This window comes from Anomalospiza imberbis, chromosome 7, assembly GCF_031753505.1.
Source record: "Anomalospiza imberbis isolate Cuckoo-Finch-1a 21T00152 chromosome 7, ASM3175350v1, whole genome shotgun sequence".
Taxonomy (NCBI): Eukaryota; Metazoa; Chordata; class Aves; order Passeriformes; family Viduidae; genus Anomalospiza; species Anomalospiza imberbis.
The window spans coordinates 23470011-23495773 of NC_089687.1; the positions used below are offsets into that span (position 1 = coordinate 23470011).

Here is a 25763-nt window from a genome sequence, read left to right on the forward strand (position 1 = left end):
GGTGAGTCAATTTTGTTGGGCCAAATGCCTATCTCTACTTCTCAAAGAAAAAAAAGTTTTGTATCATTTTAAGAATGCTGGTAAAAAAAATGCTTTGAAATTCATGTTTTTAGAACTTGAGTAAGTAGAATTAATAGAGGTATTTACTTTTAATGATACAGGACATGAGTGCTCAGGCACAGAGCAGAACATCCAAAAGAGTCTTATTTCATCTTTCAATATATTTTGATCCAAAGCTTATGATTATTTTACTGCAGGAAAAGCAAAACCTTATCATTCCTTCCAAGGAAAATCCTAGGTGCATATGTTTCTGATTGCTACAATAACTGAAGAGAGAAAATTTTGACCTTTTCCAGTTTGAACAAGAATTGCAACAGTTTGTCAATGTACATCTGTCAGCTGCAGAGCTTGTTTTTCAGTTAATGGCACCTATAAGCAGTTTTCAGTTGAGGTGCAGAATTTGAAATGTAGCTAGCATTATAGACAGACCTAAGATTTCCCAGAAGCTTATCAACAGCAAAATACACACTGTGACTGGTTTTCCACTCAGATTCAGACACACATAGAAAGATGAGGTTTGAATATCCACTTTTGAAAAGTATGAACAGTAAGGCTGGCAGGGATGTGTTTAAAGATCCCAACCTATTATGATTTCCTGTTAACAGACTTTGACTTGCTAATTTTTCTTTTGGTTCACCTTACATCCTAAGAGCATAAACCAAACAGTAACCTCCTGAAAGAGCAGCTGAAATTACCTGTCAGAAAATGCCCAGAAGCTCTTTACTATTACATGAAATACAGGCATTACACGTGCCATGGATGTAGGTACACATATGGTACTTGCAACAGTGTAACTGTGATGAATTTATGAGCATTTATGAATAGTATTTTATATTATCAATTGTAAAAGCACTGTGGTCAAGCAGAAAATTCTATACTGTGCTATTACCTCTGTTTTGGGGGTAGAGTTTCAACAGATGGCAATATAGAAGGATCTTCATATGGCTGTGAAACACTGAATCAAAAAGGAGAAAGGCTTACCCCAGAGGATGTAATGGAAAAATGTCCTTGAAATGAGTCTCCTTGGTGGCTGAAGCAGATTGAATTTACTACTTAGTTGACCGTAAACTAATACCTTTATCTAACAGGAATATGCCTGTGCTTAGCAGGCACTATCTGAATCCACATAAACACAAATGCATGGTTATTTTATGGAATATAGCTTCAGCTGAACTCTTTATGTCAGCATAAATGTGAAGAACTGATGAGGCTCATCAGTGGCTTTTCAGGGAGGGCAGACAGAAGCACCAGCATCTTTGAAGGGCATAAGGCAGAACGTCTAAACAGGGCACAGTGACACACTGGAAGACACCAAGCCACACATCATTGTCCTGTTCCTCTCTTAGAGCCTCTCCCTATCCCTGCCCCACCCTCAAAATTCAACTTTGTCACAACCTGTTTAGAGGTCTAGAGGACTTTGGTACATTACACGAAATTATAAGAATAATTAGAAACACTGTGGCTTTGAGGATCTTCTAATGGTATCTGTGTGACAAATAATCTCAAATTTCCCAGGACAGATGCACCACAGTTCAGCTGGGGAGGCTGTATGTCTCTGGCTCTGAGCTACTTCTGAAGGATCATATAAGAAACAGTTTATTTGAGCTATTCCATTTAAAATGTGTGTAAAACAAGATGATAAATGGAAACAAATGTTAAGGTGAAAATGGATTTTGCTATGAGATCTAGTATCATTTTTTGCATCAGTCCAAGTAAAGAGTTGCGTATGTAAAAGTTTAGAATTTAAGCACTGGCAGAAAGATTTTTTAAAATAAGCAATGAGAGCAAGATAAGTAAGGGAGTGTCCTGATGGTGGACTCTTGAAATACAAACTGAGCTCTCCACTGGGACATTTCACCTCACTGGTATTTGATGAATACACAGCACTGGCAATGGGGACACTGGAGAAATCCAACCCATCATAAGCTTCCTGAATAAATGTGATTCAGCATGTCACACAGTAATTTTGGAAAAAAAGAAAAAAAAAAAAAAACCAGTCAGTTTTGTTGTGAAAGCATCCACAGATAGCCCTTGATGAACTAAAACCCACAGACAAGACCACAAGGTCAACTTTTCTAAGTCTAATAAAGCTTGGAGTTGCCATTCCTGGACAACTAATTACCGTATGTCTACACAACATCAAGTCATTTATGAGGTCCATCAACAGGTCCAGGTTATTTTCCAAACATGATCTAGTTCACTCAGATACTGTGCCAGACTCTGGCTTAACAATGTTCCTCAGAATAACCTCCTGCTATTTTGAGTTAAGCAGCTGTAACCACTGGAATAACTCTTACAGGACACAGCATGAAGAAGCTGGCACAAAAAACTGCAGTGGCAGCCCTTTCCCACCATTCTTGCCATACACAGCAGATCAGCCCAAGACTACTCATAGGCTGGATTGTCATCACTGTGACCCTGTGCACTGCCTGTTGAGCTGCCCTGAGACAGTGCCCCAGAGCAAAGCTGTAGTACAAAGGGTCAGGATTTGAAACAAGTTCTAGTGTTTAGCCAAGTTAAGTGTGTCATGTTCTCTGTTCCTGCCACCTGAAAAAATGGGATTTCATAGAGCATCCAAAGGGTTTATTTCTACCTACTAATTCCCAAGTAACAGAGTCTTCTGCTCTTCTGCAATGAAGACTGAACCTGAAATACACATACCTGCCATTTCACAAACGGGCATGAGGCCAATACAGCATACAGAAAATGATCAAAGGCCAAAAATTATTATCTTCTATAATCTGAAATATGATTTTGACTCTGGAGTAGTTTAAAATAGTTGCATTTACTTTCCAATTTTCATATCAAAGCAAAATGCAAAGTTGATACCACATCATTTGTATGCTTCATTTTGGGCTATTTATTTTAATTTAGAAGTAGGATCAAAGAATTCCTCTTTGCTTGATAAGTAAACAGTGACATTTCAATCTAGTAATTATCATATGCATTCCTGAAGGACTCATCACTGTAAGCATCTAGACTATGCTGACCTGGGGTCACAGACATCATCTTATATTGCATTCTTAGAGCTATATTTAAACCACACTTCAAATATTCAAAACTATGTTGTGTACTGGTTATTGCCCTTGCCCTTTCCTAAAGCAATGCCATACATACATCCTTCTGTGTAGCCACCCTGGAAACCCTGGGCTTCCTCTGGGAGGGAAGGGAATCTTTGCCACTGTACTGAGTTTGCATGGCTAGGGGTTGGTAGTGGGAGGGCTACAGAGGTGGCTTCTGTGAGAAACTGTCAGAAGTTTCCCTTATGTTTGACAGAACTTGACGCACAAGCTTTTTGCTATACTTTCTCTCCCCTGCTCAGCTGAGGGTGGGAGTGGTAGAGTGGTTTTGGTGGGCACCTGGCATCCAGTCAGGATCAGCCCACCACAGCAAGAGCAGCTCCCAGTGCTATAACACAGCTGTTCTGTAACCACATCTCAAAGCAGCTATGAAAAAGCTTGCAGGGTCACAGTAGTAATTTTCTAGCATATAAAACTGTTATATAGCCATTACTGGACTTTTCCTGTGTGGTTTGAGAAACTGTGTGGGAGACAGGCTATGGATACATCCCCTATGGCCACCTCCAATCTGCAAATACCAGTCAGGACAAGCAGAGATGGCCCAGCTATAGTAGGAGAGCAACACAATCTGTGTTTGTCACACAATCTGTGGTGATTTTTTCCTGTCTGCAGAGTGAATGGGGGAGGGTGGTGGTATTTACAAGTACCAATAAATAAGAATTTCCTGAACAGCAAGGAGTTGTGAGCTTAGACAATGAGATCACATAACAAAGTTAGAGTGCCAACTTGTTCAGTTAAACCCACTGATATCCACTTAGGGTGCAGCCACCTGCACCATTCCTGCACTATGGCTTTATCATTAAATGTTTGCTGATGATCAATTTACAAATGCCATTTCCAAGTCACACTACTATTAACAATAGCAGGGAAGAACTCTCACAACGTGGGCATTGTCATGCTCAGACCACAGTCATGCCTTTCCTTTTGGCTGAGGCCATTTTTGCCTACAGGAGCCCACATTCTTCTGGAAATATCCCAAAAAACCTTAAGGATTAATTTAACTTTTTTATCTCTATCAGCAGCCACATTTCTCAAGCTGAAAGGAACAGCTGTAGAGAGACCACTGCATCATACATTTTGAAAAATAAGGACTGGATGAATTTGTGTTTTGCCTCTGATAGATTCATCACTAGCTGAGCTAACAGTGAAATTATTCTTCCTATTGGTACTATAGTGGTGATGTCTGACAAGTAAATGTTTTGGACTTCATGCTATGTGTGACTCAAAGAACACACGGCTCTGTAGCAAACTTAACCTGACATTTTAGCTCAATATTTAACAACTATTCTGTCTGGAGAGCTCCAAATCATTCGTCATTATCTCATTCAAAATGACAGCACATCAGAAGGGGTGCTACTCATGCCTCTTGTGTCCCTTTATTAGCCGACCTACATAAGAGAATAATTGCAGATTATCAGTTTACTGTAATGCTCCCTACCCTTTCTGCACTAATACCCATGGAAGTTCAGCAGATAAAAAAAGATCACAAGAACTTACAACTGTCTTCTCTGTTTAGCTTCTCTTTCTACTCTTCCATATACTAGAAAAGGACATCAGAAATTATTTACTACTTGATGAACATTTCTCAGGAACTCTCCGAAGTACAATGACTACACAACAGCTTCCCAAGTGGTGGAATTTAATTCTCTTCCTTGATTTCACTTCAATTCTAAAGCAATTTTTTTCAGACCTGTAGCACACATACACACTTCCAACTGTCTCATCCTGAAGGCTGAGTCCCTGATCAGTCAGGAGGTCAAGATGTGGTAGCATCTGTCAGGATAGACCATAAGTTAGGACTTCTACCTAGGGGCCAATTCCCATAAAACTTATAGGATTTATAGGATTAAAATCTCTACATCTTTTTTGTTGCCTTTTTTTCTGTTTTTGCACACTAAGCAATATAGTCAAAATTGTGAAGACACAGCCAGAAAAGAACAAATATAGGAATAGATTATATGACCATAAGACTCATTTCCTCTGGAAATCAGAATAAAAAAAGAACACAAACACACGAACTGAAATTCTTAGTATTGAGATACTAAGGAAAATGAAAATATTCCTAAAAAGATAATATTTAGTACTAGTGGATTTCTCAGAGAATGAAAGCTGTGTTAAAAGATTCAGAAAAATGGCATAAGTAAATTTTTTGCACCAAAGCAAAAAAAAACAACCAACCAAAAAAAAAAAAAAAACTAAAAAAACCCCCCAAAACCCCCCAAAAAAACTAAAACCACACCACAAAACAAACCAAACCCCACCAACCCAAAAAAACCCACCCCCCCAAAAAAAAAAGCCCAAAACACTACCCAATGGCAGCTTAGTGACTGCTTTAGTTTAGTTTTTTAAGCATTACGTTAAGGAGATAAACACATGCCAAAGAATAGATGGGCAATAATATCTGTAAGGGAAAGTAGTTGAACAAAACTATGGTTTGTTCCAAGTCTGATAAAACCCCTGATCTTCAAGTTGCTACCCATCTCTGTGATGAGCTTTCCATACAAACACTGAAAATTTGCTTCAAGTTCAGGTTTTTTCCTCCCAAACATCGCAGCCTCAGTCTCTTGTACAGAAGTAAGAGGCTCTGAGGAGCCTACTCTCCACAGAGAATCCCACTGTTCTCCTGATGGGAAGAAAGTGTTCAACTAAACTGCCACCAGGACTGATTTTTAATGTAGAAACAGTTGCAGTGGTGTAATCCAACAGACACAGATGGTAATCTGTCTAATTTGTATAGAGTAATTACTAGCATAACAACACACTGTCAAAACAGGGCAATTAAAAAAATATCCAGAGTAGGTTTCCCTTTTGGGTGGTTGTATTATTTTATCAAAAACTGAATGTAGATTTTAGATACATTGCAGAGGAAAGAAAATAATTAATTCAATTCAGACCTCATAGTCTGGCAAAGGAAACACGAAACAGCTCCAGATGGTTTCTGGAAGAAAAAGATGGAGTTTGAAAAAAATGAAACCGTTGCTATCTGGACCTCAATGTTTGGCATTGGAGAGGGAGGGCATTATAAAATTATGTTACCACAGATGAATTCTTAACATGTTAAATCCTCTAAAGTCTTAATTGATATTTTACTTTGGCAGTTGTCTGAGTTGTCACCATGTACACCTGGAGCAGTAATCTATCTTAAACAAAGCTATTTTTGATATTTCAGAGAGCAAAATATTTACCAAATATTTCAAATCTCTTTCTGTTCAATAGCCTACCTATCAATGGCAAATTGCTACCTTCTTATAGCAGCGTGTCTTGTTTACCTGACAATGTTACTTGGACTTAGCTCATTTCTCTCAAAACTAAAATGTGATTTGCTAGGTAAATCAACACAAAATTTGGCAACCACTGCCATTGTTAAGGACCCACAGAGAGTTTTGAAATTGCTGTAAAAACAGCAGGATGACAAATAGTCACTGATATTTTTTTTGGAGTAGGATTTTTTTTGTCATTTTTAATGCACGTCAAAAAACTGTTATTCACCTCATGGCACCTCAGTCAAGATCAGCTCTGGTGAAGAGGATAATAAATGACTCCCTAGGTAGAAGCAAATTTATCAGCAGCAATCTACTGGACTGACAGTTGGGTAATCCACAGTAGGGGCCTTCTCTTGAATAACACTGGCAGCCAGTTCATGAAAGTCTCCTGTTTCATTCAGTAATACAACACTGACAGAGCAGAAACTCAAGCAATTCTACTGCTATTAGTGTTGCTCACCTTCCTCAGATTACTCATCTGGAGGGTAAAAAAAAAAAGTAGTGATGTTGAAGCACTAATGAGCTGTGAAAGTCAGGAAATACCCAGGCCAGGAGGCTGCACATTTCTGTAGGTGTGTTTTCCTATTAGAACAAGATTGTCTTATTCAGAAAGGAAACATTTCTTAAAAAGGTATCTTGTGCTTCAGCTAAAAACATAACCTCAGAATTCACCCTCCACCCAAATCCATCCACTACTGCCATAAGAACATCCATACTTTTTAATAGCACATTTCATAGGTTTTTAAAAAAATACACTGCAGCATTCAGGGACACCATTTGTTTCAGATGTGAAATAGCAATTTGAGAGTATCACAACAAACCTATTCTGTACAAGAAAGCATAGTAAATAGTTTAGAAAAGACAAGTTATGGATCACTATCATGCAACCAAATTCTCTCATACAAACACAAAAAAGAGGAGAAAGTAAAGGATGTAGAGAACAAAACGTTTTCATTGACCTGATTTGTCAGAGATGTTGGCTGTGACTGGCGTGGTGGAGCAGCCCGTGTTAACCTTTGCGCTGTCCTTGGAAGAACCAGCTTTGGGTTTGTTTTTCGTTGCCTCTAGTGCTTTGACCTTCTTGGCATGTTTACTTCCTTTGTAGTGGGCCTCGGCCTGGCTCTACAAAGGAGAACAAATCAGGCTCACTTTTTTTTGCACTTGTATATAATACAATGGGTGACAAGGCAGAAAAGTGACACTTTCAATAGTAGGCACCATATTATTCCACCTAAAAAATTTTAATAGCTTTATACTAACACTTTTCATGGATGTAAGTTCTTATAGAGTAAGTTCTTGTATATTCAAATGACAGGATATTAATGAATATTGCATGTTTTCAGTAACTTGGAAAAAGAGGCTTCAAGATTACATAAAGCTCTGTCACTCCTAATGTAATTGTTTACTTCTATGGTGCTTAAAGATTTAAAGGACTATACAAATGTAAACATCCAATTCAGAAAGACAATTCAATTCAATTTTCATGTGGTGTTCCCTAGTCTTTATTACTTGCAGTTAGAAAGATGTACTGTGCTGATACATGAATAAATAATCCATTTTTCCTTCTGTTTGATCTAATACAGATGTCATAAAATACTTTCACTTTCATACTAACAGCAACTGAGACAATTGAAAAATATTACTTTACTATTAGATCAAAAAATAAGGGTTAAAATGAGGAAACACCATACCTGTAAACTTCAAGTACAAGAAAACTAAATACTTGCCACTCTTGATTGCTTTATAAATTGTCTTGAATATTATTTTTAAATACTAAGAAAATTGGAACCTGAAGGACAAGGAGAAGAGGAGCTTTTAAAAATTATTATTTATTTTGTCTTAATTTCCCCAGACAGAACAGTATAAATATGTACTGAGATGTTTACTTTACCTTTGCCTTAAAACTATCTTCAGAAACTAGGTCTGTGTTTTTGAAGTTGCACAGCTTAAGCTAGTCACATAAATATCTGCCCATTCTTTTCAATGATATTGAGTCCCCTTCTTTGCTCCTGACTCTGTATAATCAGATGCCTTGACAAATCAGGCCACTTTGTTAGAAGCTAAACTAAGGAACTACATATGGAATACAAACTCCAAAACTTGGAAATTTCATCTAAAGAATTTATGTGTTTTTCTTGACTTCTTAATAAATTAATTTACCAAATGTTGGGCAAGAAAAAAATCCTATCCAAGCTAGTCTGTTTTCATGACATTGTACTATTCAGCAATAGCTTTGCATTATTAATATTTCTAAACACAATTTTAAAACATTATTTCAGGCATATCACTAGGTGCCTCTATTGAAGGTTACATATTAACCAAAGTTAATATTGTTCTTTACTTCAAATTAAAACACTCATTGAAAGCATGCTTCTTCTAAGCACATCTCAGCACCTGGCATATAAAAACATCAGTGCAAGTAAACTTTCACTGTGTTCATGCAAAACCACATTCATTCTCTCTCATCAATCAATTATCAACTACTTTATTAAGTTTGCTGTGTTAAATGAAGCGAGCCATGAAACAAGTCACATGCTTTTTATAAAGAGCAACTGTAATATCTAAGATGCTTGAACTCCATAAAGAGTGAATTCCATAATGAGGAAAATTGTTTTAAGATCAGCAGAAATGGGCATTACAATACAGTCACCTTGGGACAGCATGTAATAACAGCATTATCATATGGTAGAGTAGAAGTGAAGAATAGAAACAGCTGGGGTGGGCAAGAGAACAGACAGCATGTTGGAGTTCTCACACAAGTAACTGGCACCATTAAACTGATGGAGAATTGTTGCTAAAGTAGACGACAGAAGTTCTTACACACCAGAACTTAAGTGATTTTACAGCTCATGAAACAGTGCTTTCCATCTCAGAAGGACAGTGTCTGTTGTTGTGGGTGCATCTTTCCTTTCATAGGAGATTTTAGTAAGCAAGCATTCAGTAAGAAAGGCTGCTACATTAGTTTTATTTTGAATTCCTCTGAAAGTGAGATGTCTTTTAAAAACTTCATAATAAAAACAGCACAGAGTTTACTCATCAATTACTAGTAAAATATTTCTTGATTTTAAAACCTTTGAAATACTAACACGCATACAAACACAATTTAAGGGTTATAAAGAACAACTAACCAGCTATACCACTAGTACTATGTGCACTACTTAAAGGGACACTTGTCAACTTCTGGGCTGGATCTGTCCACTTCTGAACGTGGGCAGAGGAGCACAGTCCTGTTTCTGCCCTGCTATACCAATGTGCCTTATGGCACAGGAGTCCCATCCTGTCTCTCTCCACCTTTGCTGGGATTTTTCCATTTCTCTTAAGCTTTGCAGTTGCAACATGATGCACTGGAAGGGTGTTTTCCACCAATAAGATTCAATAAACTATTCACACATTGCAGTGTACAAAAAGTGGAGCTAAAAATTGGGGTGAATATATACCCTTTCCATTCCAATACTTTAAAGTTTTAATAATAGCAAGTACAAGATTGTCCACTCAAGCATCCTCAAGTTGATGATGTCCCTTTAAATATTTGAACTCTATGCTCCGCGCATATGTGTGCTGTCGATAGGATCATATGCTGCCTGAGGCCAAAGCTATGACATAAGAGACATAAATGCACTCAAGAGAAAGACTTAGTAAGTCAATTGCTTGATAATAAGCCTTTCTACTGATATTTGCAATAATAATGCCTGCAATATCAGTAATAACCTACTACAGTTTTTGATTCCCTTCATTCAATCCTCATATAGTGTACATGAGACCTGTTGAGAACAAACAAGCCCAGGAAGGATTAAAATTAAGATTTCCATAATAACAAGCAAAGCTTCATGGAAACATGGTGAATGGACTAATTTTTAAGCTTTCTAATTATCATAATCTATCAAATTCATAGCTGTATGTTATAAGGCCAAAAGGTATTGCTGTGATCAGTCTAAGTAGGGGTTTGGAAATGACATCCTTCTTCAATGCTGTTCAAACTAGACCATATTCCTTTGGGGGCGGGTGGGATTCTCCAGATTGGATCTTAAAGTAGTTAGGGGATGCAAAAATCTGCCTTTAAAAAATTGTTTCAGTGTCTCACTTTGTCAGTTAAGTAGATACTATTTGTTTCTACATTGACTTGGTCAAGTTTCAGTTCCAGGGGCTGCACATTGTTAAACCTTTGGTTTTTAGACTTTCTCAACTCATCTCTGTTCTGTAAATAGAAACACAGATACTCTTTCCAAGCATGAAGTTAGTGAAGCATTCCTTATAGCATTGAAGCAATCTTTCCTAACCACATAAGCACTATTTTCTAGTCCTTTCAGATACACTTGAAATTCAGAGTTTGCTTTTTATGCACTGCGGGATAAATAATTTGATTCAGTTGCCTTTTGGTAACTGAAATGCTGTACTACCATGTTATGTAAACCTTTGGAGTTTTCTGGAGTCATAGCAAGCAAAAGAAAAATGGGCAGCTGAGGCAATCTGAAATTGGAACTCAAGTTCTGATTAGTACTGATACCAGTTATTGTGATTATTAATTTCCTGATCATTAATAACTCTAATTTTATAAAATATTTGCAAAAAGCACCATATTCAAGGCAAATGTATTTGTTCCTGGTCTCACTTAAAACTTGCTTATGAGACAAATACAGCATTGGAGCAGAGGCTGTGAGCGTTGTATTTCATTGAAATACTAGATTTATCTTTAAATAAGCCATGATTTATACAATTTTCATTTTTAGTTAAGGCAAGAAGCTAAAAATTTATTTTCATTTGCTCAGGTAAATCCACAGGAAGTTGTGTACACATAGGGTTCAAAATTCATGTGCATCAAAGAAAGATACTTTATCAATTTTAATATAAACCCCCACTAAAATACAAAGTTAACTTAAGAGTAAATATCTTTGAGATACAATATTTTAAATGGATACTGAAGGAACTTTTTGATCATCAGTAAGTAGAACTAATTCATGCAAATTGTGTGTCAGCAAAACAATATTTAAGAAAATAAAAAAATTAGGAAAAACCAAAATGAAAATCTGTTACCTCAAAATATCTTTCTATAGTCATGTACTATAATGATTTTAATTGCAAAATACTTTATTCCAGTGTAAACAGCTGCATTTACTGTAGGGATTAATGCATTCTACAGTAAATAATTTATCTGTGCTACAATTCAATATTATTTAAATATTTATTTTTCATTTCAAAACTATTATGTTACATCTATTGCTTACATAGTTGTTATAAAACCTTACCATTGAATTATCATTATTACAATTTTGAAATTAAATGCATAATAGGTTAGGAGGACACTTTTTGAGAAAGTGGAATAAGAAAATATTTCTGTGAAAGAACTCCTTAGCTGAAAGGAATGTTTAATTTTGAATTGAATCCAATACTGACTGGGATCTACTAGCTTGATATATATACATTGCAACATTTTAAAAAAGGACCTGCCTACTTATTAGACAGCACAGAAAGTCATCAAGTACTGGCTAGTAAGGCTTAATGAACAAGAAAAGCTTTAAGCTGCCATAAATATGACATTATGAATCAGAATGTAAAAAATACCTTTGTACTGACAGGCCAGATTCCAAAAACATGTTTATGCATTTGTCTGGCATTACTTTTTGATCAATGGGATGCATCTTTTATGACAATAAAAAAATATGTCTACATATTTGTAAGACCATGGCTTAGTGAATAGCTGTATTTTAAATTAAGTTGCAAATAATTAAGAATATAATCAACAGACAAATAACCATGTAATTTTTCCCCATAATTTTTCTAATGTATACACCTTAAAATGTATACACCGTAGTTCTATCCACAGTCTTTAGTACCAATTAAAAACCCCTAACTAATCAAACCTTATGAATGTTTTAATTTTTGAGAAAGCCTCTATGTCATAAGGATTAATGACTTGGCTGTAAGAAAGGATAGGTTTTTCTGCTCTTAAAAGTGATACAAATGCATTATTTAAAATTGCTACTTGCAACTACAAATTATTAAGTTTGAAATCCAAACAGGATGTTAAACTGCATGATTACATACAATACATTTAAAATAGCCTTATATACTAGACTGCATTTAATAGAACATCAACAATTTATCTTCTACATGTAAACAGGCTTGTGAAAATAAATGTAAATGACATTAGCCTATTGTAGTGCATAATACAACTTCAGTAGCTTTACTTTGTAGAAAGTTAAAAATGTTTGTAAATCTGCCTATATTGAAAAGATCTAGATAACCAGGAAACAGGTAGATCGTATGGATTCATCGACAGCAGTATTACCTTTAACAAAACTCCGAACTACAGGCAAGACTGTAGTACAAAAGATAACAGAATATTCCCCATCAGGAACGATGACTGACAGTGTGTTTGAAATCCACATGATTCATTTTGACAGTTCACAAGTGACTGAATTTTAGAATCTACTTCCGATGTGAATGACTAATTAACTGAATTTATGGCTACACAAAGAACCATTAACCTGATGAAAGGCTTGAGTAAATCTAAAGGTTCAGTGTGTGTGTGTGAGATCAAGATTGTTTACAGGTTTATTCAAGAGCAGCTGAAGTAGTCCTTCATTAGGTCTTCATGGAAATAAGACAATTGTACCATCAACTCTTTAGCTGAATGCTTGAATCTGCTACCACATCATCCAGTCTGGCAATTAACATATACAATTAAATATATGTAGATCTGGACAGAAAGAAGGAGACATGCAGAAAAAAAGGGAGACTCAGAAGCATCCACATGGGAAATGCTGGTTCTTGCCTTGAGCTGCACAATATTAGGTGAGTGCCATAACTAAATGGAATTGAAAAAGGTGGCTCACAGCTCCTATTTCTTCTTGCTTGGTACTGCACCTTCTTAAAGCAGGATTTCCACCCTGGATGGGAAATACTCTCAACACCAATTCTAACTCTAAGAGGCTGCCCAGTGAAGTGGTGCAGTCACTATCCCTGAAACTGTTCAAAAACCACCTGGGTGTGGCACTTGGGGATATGGTTTAGTGGTGAACATGGTGGTGGCTGGACTTGATTATCTGAGGTCTTTTCCACCTTCAATGATTCTGTCTGAAATCCTGTGTTCATTTGGTGTTGATACAATTGGTAATCTCTAATGAAAAATGTTTTTTTGAAAATACCACAAAAGTCTCTGCCAGTAACAGTTCAACCACAGAAAATGAAACAACTGATATATAACAGATCTATAATAATCCTGAAAACTTCCATTCTGTTATGGAGTACTTATAAAGACAAATTTTTTCCTGCATATCACAAAAAATTTACATAAATTCAAGCTAAAAAAACCAAATATGTCCTAAATATAGTCATAATTTATATTGTAGAAAGAACCTCTCCACACCTGTGTTCCTGCCCACTTGTATTCATCAAGTTGATTACAATGGCAGTGGTCCTGGTAGAGAAGGAAACTAAAACTGTGCAAGATAGGAGCAGAGGGGTATTTATGTTTGTAACATATTATTATTTCAATTCACAGCAGATCCCAAACTAGAAAGCTCTCTTAATAGGAAGATGTCCACAAAATGTTTTATCACTTAGTTTATCTGTTAGAACCATTCTGTAAGAATATGAACATTTGAGTATATAAATTATGAAGAATTTAGACTAGAATCATAACTCTAATAAAAATTACATGATAAATGAGGAAGCAGTGTTGAAAAATAGATTTTTATATCATTTATTATTAATAATAGATGTAATTGAAGAAATCTGCAAACCTGGCATGTTCATACATTTTTTACACCAAAGCTATGCATTAGTTTTTCAATTCCACCCTTACAGACTTCTAAAACCTAATTTCTCATAATAGTCACATAGATTATTATTGAAAAGAACATAGAAAAACCAAGGAGCTGTGAGAATATCAGCCATGTCAGAAGTCATATTTAAAATACCTCACCAAACTTAGTTAAAAGATCCATTAAATAGCTGTTATTTGAACAGAATTTCCATCATGTTATAACCCTGTACCCTATAATCATGCAGTATTTCTGTCATGTTGGAGCTAACAACTTTCATCATTTTGTCAGTTCTGTCTACAAAACACAAAATTACCTTCACAAGTTCCTGAGATTTATGCTTTTAATTACCTCCTATCTGCTTCACTACCCTCCATACCCAAAGAATCAATATAGTCTTATAAATAAGAAAAATGTAAAATGTTTGACAGAAGACAATGTTAGTTTGGTACATTTTTATGTGATGCTATTGATTATTTTGTTTATTATCCTTTTGACAGCATGAATGATTTATTTAAATCTGCAAAGTCAACTTTTGCTAATACTTGCCAAAACTTAAAAAATTTGCCTTCTGGCTTTTTAAAAAGATGAACACTATCATCACATCATCTTTATTAGCTTTAAAAGCATTCAACAATATGATGACCTTCATTGCCTCTTAATGCCAAAATGTGACATCTGCTTTTCTGATTTGCCTCAAGGTGTTTCCTCCTGACTTTTGAATCTCCTTCTGATTTTTGAGTCTCCTCTTGATTTTTGAGGTGACACCAAAAATCAGGGCTGACTAGCAGTCATTACCCATACAGCAACACACTGTGCAGACACAAGTTTATTTTCAATCCCTATGAACATGACAGTGTCTACCAGGCTGTAACCCAGCCAAAGACATTTCTATGAGAAACAAAGTGTGCAGAGGGAAGCAGACATTTTCACTTGCTTTAGACACGATCAACAGATGACAAAATCTGTTTACAAAAAGGACACCACCAAACAAAAATCAGAAAAATAACACATGGACTCCAGGCATCATGCAAGTTTGGATACAGAGAAGCATGGCTACTGGAAAAAGGGATTAGATTAGTACTGGCATTATTGTATAGTGCCTAAGCTCCTAAAACTCACTGGACTATCACTGAATCCTTTGGGTTGGAAAGGGCCTTTGAGAGCAAGTTCAAATGTTAACTCAGCACAGGCACATTCACCACTAATACATGTCCCTACACCTCCTTTAAATACCTCCATGGGATGGTGACTGCACCACTTCCCTGGACAGTCTGTTCCAATGTTTGACAGCTTCATTTTGGTGAAGAAATTTCTCCTAACAGCCCATCTAAGCCGTCCCTGGACCAACTTGAAGCAGTTTTTTCTCATCCTATCACTTGTTTCCTGCAGAAGAGACTAACACCCACCTTGTTACAACCTGCTTTCAGGTAGGCATAGAAAGTGGTATGGTAACCCCTGAGCTTCCTTTTTTCCAGGCTAAACAATCCCAACAACCTTAAGACTAAACAATAAAATAAAAATAATGAGGGAGAAGAGAAATTACTTGAACACAAGGTAACGATTCAGTTAAGGAAAAAAGAGCAATTCTGCAGGAACCAAACAAATGTCCATCCAGCTACAACTCCCTTTTCCCTTATGGCTGCAAGCTACACTGTCAGATGCCATAACAGAATCTTGGGGCCAAAGCTCCACAGCTGCTGGAGACTTATTGCCACACACCAGTTGAGGAAAATGCTGCAGATTCATCTGCTGGCCAAAAGGAATGAGAAAGAATGAGCCAGGGGTAGGCAGAGAAGGAGTCTGTATGGGATAAAAAAGAGCCATTTTCCCCTTGCCCTCCTGCTGGTACCATATGGATTCAGTAAACTCACTGTCGTGGTTTAGTAATGGTGTTCCCCAATTTAGCACTGCAGCTAAAATCAGGTGTCACTTCCCTTCCTCCCTCCAAATGGAGGCACAAAAGGGTTGATACAAGAACAATTTAATGGAAACACCAATGAGGTAAGAAGATGAGCAGTAAGAGCAACAATATTAATAACAAAAGGTATGAGAAAAATAAGCTGCCAATGATAAATAATTGCTCCCAAGAAATAAAAGCTCCCAATAATAAATAATAAGACTACTCCATCTGCCACATTTCTGTGAGTGGAGGGAACCCCTTCTTAAAGACAACGCCTAGCAAGGATGGGGGTGGTGTAGAACAGCCTCCAGGCCCCTGTCCATGCCTCTCCCAGCTACTGCAAAAAATTAGCCCTGTCCAGGGCAGAACCAGAACTCTCACTCAATATGATTTTTTGGTTTTGCTAGAATGTCTGTAGTATATATAATTATTATCACCACACAAACCTATGTAATTAATCCCAAATTCTTACAAGGAAAAACCAAAGTATTTCTTCAAAGGTTAAACTAGATCTTTCACAGCATGTCTTGCTTCCTCTTGGTGGAATACACATACTGTAAAATCTGACTCACAATCACAATCTGTTCCTTGGAGAGGATTCTTCCTCTTCTACTGCCTGGCCTCTCATGGTAGTAAATATAACTGAGTATTTCTCATTTTTTCTGAGCTGGATTATAACATAAGACCATAGCTTGAACTTTGTTGACACATTAGTCATTGTTGCACTGGAGCACATGCTGTGTCATCATCATGAAGAAATTAAAAAGTAACATGGTGTTTACAGATAATTTGATGCAAAGATGGAAATACCTGTGTTTATTCCAAAACATTGAAGCATATCCAATTGCAACTATTAATGGATAATATTGCTTTTTTCCTTTTTTTGTTTCAACTATTTTCAAAAAGAGTATGTTCCTCTGTATAACAGAACGAAGTTTATGCAGACTAGAATAAGTATTTCATTGACAATACTGCTTAATCAACATCATTAATATCAATCCTCATAACACTATCCTTCCTAAAATGAGATTTCTAAACTATTTCAACTGTACTTGACTCCTGGTATCTACCACCATTAAAATAAGTTTAGGAAAGAGACCTTTTCTCTATTCCCTCCTCACATTTTTTTTGCCCATTTCACTTCCTCTATTCCTATACTTTTATGCTTTTTCTTCTTGCTGCATCCTGCTTCTCTCTCTCTCCCCTCTTGAAAATAAAAGAAAAAGAAAGAAAATTAAAAGAACAAAAAGTAAACCAGAAGGCAAACTGAATGAGTAGGGGTTTAGTTCTAGAGGCAGGCATCCCATGTCATTTGGGTTGTCCTCAGATGTCCTTTGTCAGCCTGCTGTGGATGTCCCAGGCACCTCAGATATTCCAACAGCAAGACACTTAGATTTAGGCACCTAATCCCACTCTGAGCTCCAGCTGGGGTATCTTAAGCAGATAATGCAAAAAAAAAATGTTGTTCAAGGCAACCTCAGCTATCATTGCTGTGATGTTGATACTACTTTTACAGATATAATTCTCCTGAAGGACTTCAAAGTTCAGGCTATTGAGACAACTTCAGTTTGCTGCTACTTCAGAGATGACATTATACTTTTTCTGTTTCACAAGACTTTGAATCATCTCTTCCATACTACAGTTTCTCCTGGAGTTGGCAGAGATTGGAAGGGGTGTCCAAACTACTTGTAGCAGAATTTATTAGCAGAAATAGACAACTTCAAATTTGACCAAAATGCAGCTGAAAATATTAAAAAAGGACAGACAGAGTATGATGGTGAATGTCTGTAAGTATGAGTCAAATACTATCATTCCTTTTTTTGGAAGAGGACAGACATATCAAGGTAAGACTAGATAAAATTAAGAATTTGTACACAGAGGTTTTCTTCATGTTGTACTTTTAAAAATTGAAGACTGGGAGATCCTGAAGAGTTCAGTTGGAAATACTATTCAAATTATATGTCAGAAGAAAAATAATTCTACAAACTTTATTTTTGAAAATAAAGAAGCCATCACTTCAACACGCACAACCCCACATTCAAGACAACATATTTTTAAATATTTAAATTTTAAAATTTCCTCCCATCTCTGATCTTTCTTTTCCTGAAGGTAGCTGCAGATCCCTGCCTCTGAATCTGATGCCAGAACACTCTCACCAAAGCTAAACATGTGCCATAGCACTGTCACTAAAGCAATGTGCAGACACATAAGCAAAAGAAACCCAAAACCTTTGCAATTCACTGTATTAATTTAGTGGGAGGTTTGACAACTAAAAACTGACTAGTTTGATTTTTTTTGGTTTTGGTCTATTGATTCAGACCAGTGAGTGTCCATAGCACAAGGAAAAGATTGCAGGCAAGGAAACCAATTTTCTTCTCACAGATGAATAACCACTGTCTGTGTTTCTTGTGCAGTTGATAAAACACCACCAGAATGAAGCCAGCATCCTCAAACACCATGCAAATGAAATTCATTTAGGAGAATAAAAATAGAAAAGCCAAACAAAACAAAAAAAGACTATTCATTGTTTAGTTTTGCCATTTTTATTTCATTTAATTGCATAATTTAGGTCAGAGAAAGTTCAAAGGAATGGAATGCCTATCAACAACAAGAAGTATGTCAGCCTTGTAGAGCTAGAAGAAACTGCAAATGTGGAGTGATGGTACTACTAATCTCATTCTGCAATGTGCAGCACTGAAGTTTTAATGCAGATTAACAGAGTTTAATGCTACTCAAAAGCATGTCACATGGTGGAACTGATTTCCTGAAAGATTCATCAGTTACAAGGTTCACACCTATAAGACTCCCTTCTTCTCCAGTCAGCAAACAAATGATAGATTGCAAAGATTATTTCATGCCCTAAGCATAATTTCGCATTATTTTTGGTCCAGAGGGACCAAAAAGAAAGATACAAGCAAAGTCCAGATTTTTATTTCTGTGCAGGAGTTTCAACAAGCTAAGACAGAACTGTGAGTCTGCAGAGCTTAGTTGAAACCCCACTACCATTACCTCAGTGAAACGATAACAATGCAGATTATGGGGGGGAGTGTCTATTTGGATAGGCAAAAATAACATCCAAATAAGACAGGATCTCACTCAGAAAAGAAAGTGCAGCACATGCTCATATAAATCATTCTTAAGGTTAAGTGACCAAACCTGAAGAAAAATTTAGAATCTTATGTACAGCTTCTCAGGAGAAGCTAAATAACGCAATGAAAGACTATAAAGTTTTTAAAATAAAAGTATTGCACTATGAAAACTCATTCTCCCAATATTCCTGGATGTTGATGTTAAGAAAAAATTGTGAAATTAGATTTATATTTAAGTATCTTCTGGTAATCATAACATTGCTATAACTGTAGCACTTTCCAAAATCAAATTTCTGTATTGTTTGTGGATGGCCTGGTAAACTAAACTGCTGTAGAAAGTAAGGTGCTGCATTTCAGCATGTAAAGTATCACAGTGCTTCATCCTTTCTTACAACCATTCATTTCAAAAGGATGATATTTTCGAGTAACTACAACTGAATATATTTATCAAATTTAGGAAGAAAGATCACACCACCCTATTGAATACACCTGGCCCAGAAGAAGAAGTGTAGCTATAACTTGCCATACTTTTGTGATGCCACTATTTAAAGCAGAATATGACACACACTTTTTGTTCTACTTTGTAAGTCTAAACAGGAAAAGTTGCTTGATTGACAGAAGTAAAAAATGATATAACGTATCAGATCTTTTTTTTTTTTTGTTTCAAGCCACTAAGTTGCGATTCAATTTATTTGCTGCAAGTGATGTTTGTCCACCTGAATGTCAGCACAAAGTCAGTCATCCCTCTGGGGACACATCCCATCAGGGGGACCCTGACCTCAAGAGGAGAGAGAAAAGTCAGGACAGCCTGAGCCTTCTCATTGGTGATGGATGCACCTCAGAAGCAAGATCCATTAAGTCAAAGAAAATTTTAAAAAATATTATTCATTCCTTGATGTAATCAGTAAAAGGAGATACCTGGACTAAGTATCAGAGCAGAAAACATTTTTTCCCCTTAAATCTTAACCTAAAAGTAGAAAGACAAGCAAACTAAATTTAAAATAATGACTTCTGAGATAAGTTAACTAAGCAGATATTGCCACTTCAAAGGAAGTTTAATAAGCTTGTCAAATGATGACAGATTTAGAAATCAATTTGAAGCTGAGATAGCACTGCTTCAAAATCCTTACCAGCCTAGACAAGAAAAGCAAACTGGGAAAAACACAAGACACTTTTCAAAGTGCAACGTTAGAGGCAGAGAAAACCAGGGTAATGGGTATAGGTGTTTTACTGCAAACCTCTAGGAGCACAAAATACTCAAAGTCTTTGGAGGAGATGCCTGCAAACTGTTTCTGAGACCAAAATTATGACAGAAAAATGTATAATATTAACACATTGCTTCAGGATTTATTCTTAACCTCAAGACTAAAAAAATCTAGGAATTTGAGTTTATTTTTATTAACTCAATGACATTAGTAATAGTCTCCAAGAACAAATACATACTCCTTAACTGTCAAAGGTTATAATTTTCTTAGATACAGTTTCCTTGAATTTCTTTAATTTTCAAGCTACTTAAGAAGAAACATTAAATGGTTATATATTTTAAAAACACCTATTTTTTCACCATTTTTAAACACCATTACTCTTTTGTAATGATTTTTTTTTTAAATTTACTTCCAGGAAACAGTTTCTTTGAATTTCTCATACTCAAAATGACAGCTAGAACTAAGTGTTTATATTTATCATAAATTAAAGTTTTTGGAAGAGTGACTTTATTTAATAATGGAAAGACATATCAGCAAGGACATCCAAACAAGAAAAAGCTATTTCTTCTGTAAGAAAAGCAAATATGACCTGGAGAACCCGCTGGGAAGCTTTTCTGCTTCACTTCCTTTTTTTTAAGAAAAAAAACCTCAGGCAAGCGTTTCTTTTTGCAATACCTGTTGAAGGTTATTGTACCGTCAAATGGGATCTCACCTATGGACCTGCATTGGATATCATGCCAGAGCTATGTAAGAAAATTAAGAGTTCATGCTCTATGGACTTCTGCCTCTCAGTGGACAAAAAAACCCACCAGGCTGAGCAGAATGGAAGTAGAACTGGAATGAGTTATTTGGGAAAAAGAGATTCAGATTAATTATACCTAATACACCAAATTTAAAAAAAAAAAAAAAAAAGGAAGAAAATTGGCAATACTCACATCAGAGTTAAAACGAAGCTGGCAGACATTACAGGAGATGACTTGCTTCTTCTTTGGGGGAATGGACACTCCAAATGTATGGTTTATGACTGCTTTTTGCACAGGATCCATCTGGAGAACAAACAATAACCAATTTACAACTTTTCAGGGCAATAAAGAGTACAGAAGAAAAACTTTTTAAAAAATGACACTTACAACAGAAAGCTCTTTTCTTTCCTTTTTTTGAGATAAACAGGAGAAATAAGATTCCAGCCCTCACAATAATTAGATTTAACATAGGTTAGAGAATTGGTAGCATGCCAAAGCTGATAAAGAAAAGGCAGCTTCATTGTAGCTGTCATTCCCGGGTTACTAAATAATTCTTTCCCCAACCCTGCACATCTTCTGGGCTGCAGGGCCCCCCTACCACACTGAATCGCAAATGAAAGCCCTCCCCATCACCCACTGTCCTGACAGACATATTACAGAAGCCACTTCTGCACCCTGACAAGTCACTGTCATTTATTTCTACATGCTTTCCTTTGAGTGATAAATATTAGCAATTATTTGAAAAATATTCTCTCCTGAAGATGTCTTTGTGAAAGGAGGTCCTTCGCAGGCTCTGCTACAAATACCACTCGCTGCGAATTGAGGTTGCAATCCCCAAGCATTTCCAAGCAGAACTGATGAGTGACAGAGCCCATGGGAAGGCTGAATTTCAGAGGAACGTGAAGGGAATATTTGTACCAAGAAAGTTAGCACGCTTCAGAGAACATTTAACATTGTGAGAAATGTGAGATAAGGGAAAAATCTGGATATATTACTCCTAAATTTCACTGAAACTTTTCAGGAACTCAGAACTGAATACACCTTTGCTAAATATCAGGATTCCTGTTGGTCACGAACATGCTCAGGATCACAGACCCCTCTGGGCAATGACACAGGGTGCTCAGCAAACAGAGTTTAGAACTGCTGCTGTAGTGAGGCCTCAGTCCTAACATGTCATTCTTCCAGATGTGATGTGAATACAGAGTAAAATTCATTTCCTGATGCAAAAATACTCAAACAAAATTTTCTAATTAAAGAAAAAGCAAAATATCTGGTCTGGTCTCACAACTGATTTTGCTCTCAGCTTGATGTTGAACCAGATGACATCTGAGACCCCTTTCAAGCCAAATGTTCCTATGAGCATCTGTGTATGTGTGGCCCCTCATCCTTATCTAAGAAAAACAATGGATTCTGAAGAGGAGAGGGGGGAAAATGGAAGTTTGCAATAAAAGATAAGTGCTTATTTCCCCATTTTGTTTTTAAACCAGTTCAGAAGAAAATAATTTGATTTTTTATAAAGTTAGATTTTTCTGAAGCTTGCTTTGCAACCACAGTGGTCTTTTTTTTTTCCTTTACAGTACTCTTAGAAGAAACCAAACCTGCTGTTTAATCCCAGGTGATACACAAGACACACTTGGTACTAAGCTGACTTGCGAAAGGACGAGAGAACAGCTAAAGTAACTGATCCCCTGAAGAATTAGAACAGGAAATTACCTGCTGCTAGACTTTCTAAACATGAAGATAAAGACATTAATTTTCCCTTAGTACAAATTTTAAGCTTCCAGAGAAGCCTGCACTATTGAGGATTTTCTGCACATATATGTTCACACACAAAAAACAAATTCAAGAAAAACTTACTGCATTGTATCTACCTAAGAAGATATTTCCCAAATATATTACCTAACATTAAACACTTTTTTTTTTTGGACAATGGTTACATATGTTTCTTGCTGCATTCATTTTAAACCAAATGCCTGATTCTGTAAATGGCGTTAGTAATAAATTTTCCAGAGAGGTAATTTAATATTTATCTTCTGCTACTAAATACTGTGTTTCATTGCCACAGGGTTACCATGTGACAATACAAAAGTAAAACCACTTAATCTGGAATGACCTATTAAATTATTTAATGATGCATTGTTGTTACAATGAATTGTGACAAAATCGAAAAAAAACCTGAAATAAATGCCCTTGTTACCTGTTTCTTCTATTTCTAGGACATAGTGAGAGTTCAAAGTCTAAAACCATAAAACGCAACGAAAAAAAAAAAAAAACTTTTTCTGACTTGTACCATTCATGGCATTGCCCTACATATTATATCAAAATTATACACGCAGATTAAAAGTTTTTTGAGCACTCACTTTATAATAGATATGACAATAAATATATATTATTACATTTATTATACATGTTAGAATATTGCTGTATTATTGGGGAAGAGTTGGCTGGGTTTTTTCTCAAATGCAAGATATGTTTTACATTTCAACTTAAAGACTAAGTGTTAATCAGTTAATCTAGAAGAAAAGAGAAATGTTCAAAAGTACCTCAACCATTTGGAGTGTCTGAGACCGGTGAAAAGAAATAGCAAAAATACCCACAAGTGCCTGCAGTCCCGTTTAAAACAAAATACGAAGGGAAAAAGCAGTGATCAATGACTCCTCTGTGCACTCCAAATAACGATCCACAGCGCTAGCGCGAGGCAGGCACTTCGCAACCACACAATGCAGACTGTGCACAAAGTCCCAGCTTCAAACAGATGCAGCAGCACAAGAACAAAAATCCACGAAAATAATTCAACTCATGCTGCCTCCAGAAAGTACCACTTGCGGTCCCCAGGGGAGTGGGTAATGATCCTTCCCAAACTGGAGCCCTGCATGCAAGCTGGTCATGATTAGAATTCAAGAAGTGCAACATTAACAATTAATACACTTTAAATATGTCAGAAAGTGGGGTGGATTACAGCACGCTGGAAAAATATAATAGTATCTCTCTGTTAGAAGATTAATGCTGCAGGGCTAACTGATCTTAGATCCCTACACAAAATTATCCTCTTCAGTGCAGGGAGGAAGGGAGTAGGAAAGAGGCAGAGAATTGTGAGGCATTTATTAGAAAATGACGCAGCATAGTTTGCCCAGTGGGGAGGACCAGTATTTAAGAACCAGAACTACAAAACAAAATAATAACAGAAGCTAACAGCTACCACAAATGCAAATAAAAATCTGCACTATGTTGTTTATGCTACAGGGGAATTTAACAAAGCAATTCATAGTGCTCTGGTAGCCATAACTAGGTTTAACAACCTGTTAGTATTGTTCTCCTATTTTAATTGGTTTAATAAAAAGTTAAATTTAAAATGTCTTTCCAAGAGAGTTGAAGATACCATCTTTTTTGCAATGAGTCTCGTAAAAACCACCCAAACTATTGAAGAGAGCAAGGATTAGGTCAAATGCTCTACACCTACTGAGATCTGCAACAAGAACTTTAAAGGCACCTAGAAAATACAAGTGCAGCAACAGACAGGACAGAACAGGGGCATCATAGACATTGTATTTCCTGCTTTTTTCATATTTTCCCACAAAAAATTTTCCAGACTCAGGTGTTTTCTGTGTATTTGATAAATTCCAGTGACTTTCTCTTGTATAGTTACCCCGAAACTGATGTAAACCAGTTTGCACTCTTTGCATGCACTTCCAATGCCTACAATCCTCAGTGCCAAGAAATTATTTTTGTTTAAATATACTTTCATAAAATTCAATTTTATAAGACCTGTACCATATCCTGAGTTATCTTTGTGCTACTCAGTCATTCCGTGTATGGAAATCATTCCATTCCTTTCTACATTCTTGCTGCCCATCTCAAGTGTACCAAAAAATCAACAAATTCAATTAAATATATTGAAGATATGGACAGGAACCATATAAAATACTCTGGGTAATCAGTATTGAACTCTGAGCTGATGTTTTCAAGGAACCACTATCATAAACCTGAACTCTCACTCCCAAAATCTTGATGGCCAATTCCTAGCTCACTACTTTCTACGTAGAGTTTTGTGAATTTTTACTTCCATGTGCCTCACTTTAGAAATATCTAGATGTAACTTTACCAACCACTATTGTCTGGCTTGTCAGTCGCATCAAGGTCTTTCACAATTTTTGTCGTCCTTCTTATTCCTCACTACCTTGGAGAACTTTGCCAATAGCAAATTTCCTCAGCTCACTTGCCTCCCAAGCATCTTTTTGTCATGCAAGAGTCTTCTTATGCCAATTTAGTTTTCTTTAAAAATCTTTGCAAAGGGGTTTTTGGTAATTCAGACTATGTAGATTTAAACATCCTTATTCACACATTTGTTGACTCCTATAAACAGGCTTGTAAAGAAGGATTTATCTTTACAAAGGAATTATGTTTACACTTTACAGGCAGTTTACAGGATGAGGTATTCTACTATACTGTTCTTATTGAGGTACCTATTCAATTGCCTGGTAAAAAACCCCTTTCACTCTCCATGGAATGGGTTTTAAAAACTTGCATTGTACTGTCACCCTTTTAGCCCTCAGGTACAAAGCCAGTCTTAGATAAGCTGTTACACCTTATCATCAGCAATTCAAGAATTTAGTCCTTGAATTCTCTTACCATTCTTGCTACCAGAAACTCTCCCTGC

The 25763-nt window shown here is 36.3% G+C and overlaps 1 protein-coding gene across 9 annotated transcripts in view; it reads right to left on the reverse strand.

The window, feature by feature from the left end:
- The window catches only part of ZNF385B (zinc finger protein 385B), a 154091-nt gene that overhangs the window by 15735 nt on the left and 112593 nt on the right, over positions 1-25763 (reverse strand). For all 9 annotated transcript variants that reach the window (XM_068196011.1, XM_068196010.1, XM_068196016.1 and 6 more), the window contains 2 exons: positions 21299-21409; positions 7363-7525 (listed from right to left, as the gene is read on the reverse strand). In XM_068196011.1, the coding sequence (XP_068052112.1) occupies positions 7363-7525; positions 21299-21409 (274 nt within the window). The remainder of the gene's footprint in view (positions 1-7362; positions 7526-21298; positions 21410-25763) is intronic.